Source organism: Apis dorsata, unplaced genomic scaffold, assembly GCF_000469605.1.
Source record: "Apis dorsata unplaced genomic scaffold, Apis dorsata 1.3 scaffold_269, whole genome shotgun sequence".
Classification (NCBI taxonomy): domain Eukaryota; kingdom Metazoa; phylum Arthropoda; class Insecta; order Hymenoptera; family Apidae; genus Apis; species Apis dorsata.
In genome coordinates, this window is record NW_006263547.1 from 537,746 (window position 1) to 542,720 (window position 4,975).

Genomic DNA, 4,975 nt, shown 5'->3' on the forward strand with positions numbered 1-4,975 from the left:
TGAAAATTTCGACAATTCGGATTCGAAACTTCGTAGCATAACATTAAGGAACGTTACCACAGATATCCTAGCCTTCTCCGTCATCTGTATTATCCTTTTTCTACTCGTAATCCTCGCGTCGAAGTGTGAGAAGGACGAAGTGCGAAACGTTTTCGAATCTGCGGGAATAGAAACGTTAGTTTATGCAATTGGTGATCGAAGAAAAAATTAATTTAAAAACTATCTTGATTGATCGAATAACTATAAGAATTATTCGATTAATCGTTAACAAAACTGGCCAATTATTAAATTGATTGAAACAACAGATTGAACATTTTCAAATGAAATTTTTCCCCTGATCGATCACTCACAGAATTACGGTAGAACATCCGGAAGACCAATTCTGCGTTTCGAACGTAACTTCCAGTTCGACAAATTGCGTTCACGCATGCGGTGACTCGATTTTCTCCCGTGGACGAATACAAAACAGGAATTACTCCGACGAAGATATATCCAGAGTTCGTTCCTCCAGCAAGAAAAGGAACACGATCCCGAAGAAATCGATTTTCGGCTTGAACGTGGCCCAACCGCAGAATTCTCAAAGTACCCAAACCACCGATAAAATATTCTACAAGAACAACCAAAAATGGTTGATAAGACGAACCAGGAGCGGCCATATCTACGGGAAATATCCAATATAGCGGAAGCCACGTCCATTCCTTTTGATATTTTTATTTATTTATTCAATCCATTTTCCAGAAGGCGAAGAAAAGGAAAAAAGAAAAATAGAAGAAAGAAGATGTAAAACATTCCAATGAAAATTTTCATCGAAATGAAAACAGAAACTAATCATAAAGATAGGATACGGTGATGTTATTGTTACTGATTCTCGGTTTAACATTCCAGACAATTATCAATAGTTTTATATTATCAAAGGTAATGAATCGCAGGTAATGAATCATTTCTTCAAGGAAGAGGTTTGTCAAGCAATACGATTAAACAATCGTGGATCTAAAGGCATCTGAATCGTCATCTGGAATTTGTTATTTGTGCTAATTTTTTTCTTTCTCTCTCTCTCTCTCTCTTTCTTTCTCTCTCTTCTTTTTTCTTTTTTTCTTTTCTCTTTTAGTTTATTTAAGCTACGTTCGTTAATGATATATTCCATTGAGATATCGTTTTTTAAGAATATTTTTAGAATGATTTTATTTTGAGTTCACGTTGATATTGTCTAAGAATATAAATTTTTAACACTTTTTTTTTTTATTTTAACGAAGTAATTTTCGCTTCGTCTTTTTTCCTTTTTATGAATTATTACGATTATTTATACGAATTTTATATATTTCATCGTATGAAATTTTATTTACAATTATTAAGATTCTATTACTTCGTCGTATTATTTGTTATTTATTGTATAACGTGATATTTTTATAGTGTTTGTCATATAAATAAATATCGTTGATTTCAATATTTGGTAGAGTCATTTTATCAAAGATAAAATATTAATTTTTTATCACACCTGTGATAAAATATTTGTATCAATGTGTTATCGACGAAGAAATAAAATTATATCGTGTATAAAAAAATGATTAACTTATTAAGTTTCTTATATGAAGAGCCATAAAAACTAATGATTTTATAATCTTAAATCTTTTGTCTTTAAGAGATATCAATGGTGTTTCGATAATCTGTAAATCTACAGATTATCCCTTTTTCCAGAAACGAAACAAATGGATATAAATTACCAGAAACAATGAATCATGTCACACGTTAAAAAATATAGAAATTATCAAAAAATTTTTAACAATTCAATGACAGACTGACATCAAATATCATAATTATTTCTACTCTAATGTGAATTAATTCAAAATAATAAAAATACCTGTTAAATGTATAACAATTTCATTTATTTTTGATACTCAAATTATAATATTATAATATTTATAATAAAAATGTTATTTTTTTTTTTACAAATAGAAAAATTAGTAATTAATTACTAATTTTATATGTATTTTAATAAATAATTTAATAAGTATTGTATTTAAATATCAATATTTTTAAAATGTACGAAAAAATAATCAAGCATGCGCTCATCGATCCATAACGAAACCATAGTAACAGCTGAGCACAGAGATCAAAACAATCGAGAAAAGAAGCGTATCGTTTTCTACCAACGATTTGTGTAATTATTTCCTCGTAAAATCGTCAGAAATAATTCAAGGAAAACGGATGTTCATCGTTGAACAATGGATATTAGAGACAGCAGTGATGAGGAAGACATACGTAATATTTCCTCCTTTACGAAATTTGACGAGAGTATCGATGTACAAAACGCGGAAGAGATACAGAGCCCAGTGATTCGTAGACCTTCCAGTTCGAGAAGACCCAGGCAATATCCGATTAACGAGGCTCGAAGTTCTATAGAGATAAATTCACCTCGTGAAAAATATAATTTTCGAAGGTAAATTAATCAATTTTGATATTTTTATTTATTTGATTAAATAATTGGAGATAGAATCAACAAAGAATAATTAATAAATTAAAATAGAAAATAGAAAATAATGGATAATTGTTTGGTTATCAGATATTCTGATAATGATAATAACTTTGGGAAGGCCATGGGAATTCACAGTGATCCATCAGACAGCGAGGAGAGTGATGATGACGATATCCAAGGAACGATAAACGCTCAACAGATTGAACTTTACAATCCTAAGGATTTCGAGGATTTAAAAGTCTCTACAGAGGTGAAAGAATTATTTCAAAACATAATGAGGTACACGTTTTCTTCATTTCCTTATCTTTTGAATACTATTTATTAATATAATTTTTATAATTTCCTTCATAATTTTATGTACAAAGATATATTAATTATATCCTTAATTAAAATACGTAATTCTTTTTATTCTTAACAATTTTTTTATTATATTTTATAAATATCTTTTATCAGATACACTCCACAAAAGATAGAGCTGAATTATAAGCTCATACCATTTATTCCCGATTATATACCAGCCGTGGGTGATATAGACGCCTTCATAAAAATCCCACGACCAGACGGTATAGAAGATAAAATTGGTTTAATAGTTTTGGACGAGCCCTGTACCAATCAATCCGATCCAGCTGTTCTTCATCTTCAACTGCGTAGCCATTTACGAAGTGCCGGTGTGGCAAGGCAAACAGTGATTAAAAGAATCGAAGATGCCGAGAAAAACGGGAAGTCGATCGAGAAGTGGATAGAGGATATAGATCAGCTTCACAGAAGCAAACATCCGCCTGCCGTTCATTTAACCAAGCCTATGCCAGAGATCGACTCGTTACTTCAACAATGGCCACCGGAAGTCGAAGAGAAGCTTAACGAAGCCGAATTGGACTTTACAGAGTTGGATTGCGAATTACCAGAACTTGTCGATATTGTTTGCAATCTTCTAGATATCCCATCCGAGGAAGATTCGAGATTAGAATCGTTGCACACACTTTTCATGCTTTATTTGGATGTTCGAAATGCTAGAGCTCAAAAATATTAATATTAAAATAATAAAATATTAAAAATAAAAATCATTTTGATCCAAAAAAAAGAATATCAGAAGAAATATTAAAAAATATTGGAGAAATATTAATAATAAGAAACTATTTTCAGAAATGAATATATGAGAATGTTTATTGAAGATAAATGATCTTGCATGCACACTCTCTTTTCCAAAGAAAGACTGCAATTAATTACATTTTCTTATTCTTATAGAAGTAAGAAATATAGAAGTAAGAAATAATAATTATTCTAAATAGATTGTTTAATAGCGATTTAATCGTTATTTTGATTTTACAAAATAATGTAATAATTATGTTAGAAGTCAAGGATATAATAAATATAAAAGATGAGTTTATTTTTTTATAATATAAATATTACAAAAAAAATTACATTCATTTACCATTTTAGATAATATAATCAGAGACCAATAATTCTTATTAAATGAGACATAACATCAAAAAAAATATTCCAATCAGAATAATATAGATTATATAATACATAAGCAATGTAAATTATATAATATCAAAAGAAAATATTTATAAAATTAATTCATTAATTAAAAAAGAAATATTTATCGCAATTTTTTCGTAAATTTAAAAAAACAAAAATTTTTAACATCTTATACGATGTATTATTACCATTATCTTCATATAATCTAATTATTCATATGCATAATCATTTTTTTTCATTTATAAAACAATACATTTTTTTTTCACTTTTTTAATTTTAATAAAAAAAACTTTAATGTATTACACATCATTATATTATTCTACAATATTCTTGAGCGCTTATGCATTTAGATTATCAGAATAATCAAAATAATGATAATATATTTCCTGAATTGTTAGTATTTCCCAATCGTTTTATTTCTTTATGAATTTTTTTTTAAATCATAAAAAATAAAAAAGAAAAAGAATTTTTTTATATATAAAATGTAAAATCCATGTATAAAATGTATATAGTTCTTATTCCAATATTGATTGACTAAAAGAGAACTTCCATTTAATAACAAACAATTTTTGAACAATAAAAATATATCATAAGTTGAGCACCACTTTCATTGACATGAATCATAGTATTATTAATCACGTGATTGTCAATATGTATTTTTCTTTCCTTGTGTCAGTTCAGTATGCGGTAACATTGAACCACAACAAAGTAGTAGCTATGCTTGTAATCAATGACTTGATTTTTTTTTTTAATTTTTAAAATATGATCATAGTGGTAATGTTTGAAAAATGATGGATACTCCAACGCATGTAAACGTGTCAATAAACAATAGCATCGATGACAATGTTGATAATTGTGAAAATGATTGTGAAAATGATAGAGAAAAATTATTAAAACCAAGAAATAATTTTGCATCATACTCGAATGAAGATGTTAATATTAGATTTCGGAAAGATGTAATAATTTATTGATAATTTATATATTATATTTTTAAAATTTTGTCCTTATGTTTTTTTTTTT

The 4,975-nt window shown here is 27.8% G+C and overlaps 3 protein-coding genes across 3 annotated transcripts in view; all 3 read left to right on the top strand.

Moving 5' to 3' along the window:
* LOC116185746 overlaps window positions 1–1,191 on the top strand; it is a 1,986-nt gene extending 795 nt beyond the window's left edge. Inside the window, 2 exon segments of the mRNA XM_031510914.1 lie at window positions 1–174; window positions 353–1,191. The exon segment at window positions 1–174 is cut by the window's left edge and continues 14 nt beyond it. Of these exon segments, the coding sequence (XP_031366774.1) occupies window positions 1–174; window positions 353–680 (502 nt within the window). The 3' untranslated portion in view covers window positions 681–1,191.
* A 904-nt stretch (window positions 1,192–2,095) lies between these two features.
* On the top strand, window positions 2,096–3,545 carry LOC102678297 (intraflagellar transport protein 46 homolog). Its single transcript, XM_006616614.2, has 3 exons — window positions 2,096–2,437; window positions 2,561–2,752; window positions 2,927–3,545. The coding sequence occupies exons 1-3, from the start codon at window positions 2,223–2,225 to the stop codon at window positions 3,501–3,503; spliced, it is 984 nt and encodes a 327-aa protein (XP_006616677.1). The 5' UTR covers window positions 2,096–2,222; the 3' UTR covers window positions 3,504–3,545.
* A 1,028-nt stretch (window positions 3,546–4,573) lies between these two features.
* The window catches only part of LOC102678678 (H(+)/Cl(-) exchange transporter 7), a 4,115-nt gene continuing 3,713 nt past the window's right edge, over window positions 4,574–4,975 (top strand). The window contains exon 1 of the mRNA XM_006616616.1: window positions 4,574–4,911. Within this exon, the coding sequence (XP_006616679.1) occupies window positions 4,744–4,911 (168 nt within the window). The 5' untranslated portion in view covers window positions 4,574–4,743. The remainder of the gene's footprint in view (window positions 4,912–4,975) is intronic.

What these genes read in the sequence shown, in the direction of transcription:
- LOC102678297 (XM_006616614.2), top strand. Translation starts at nt 2,223, where the DNA reads ATGGATATTAGAGACAGCAGTGATGAGGAAGACATACGTAATATTTCC. An exon ending in GAAAAATATAATTTTCGAAG is followed by an intron (nt 2,438 to 2,560) that starts GTAAATTAATCA and finishes TTTGGTTATCAG; the next exon opens with ATATTCTGATAATGATAATA. An exon ending in TTATTTCAAAACATAATGAG is followed by an intron (nt 2,753 to 2,926) that starts GTACACGTTTTC and finishes ATCTTTTATCAG; the next exon opens with ATACACTCCACAAAAGATAG.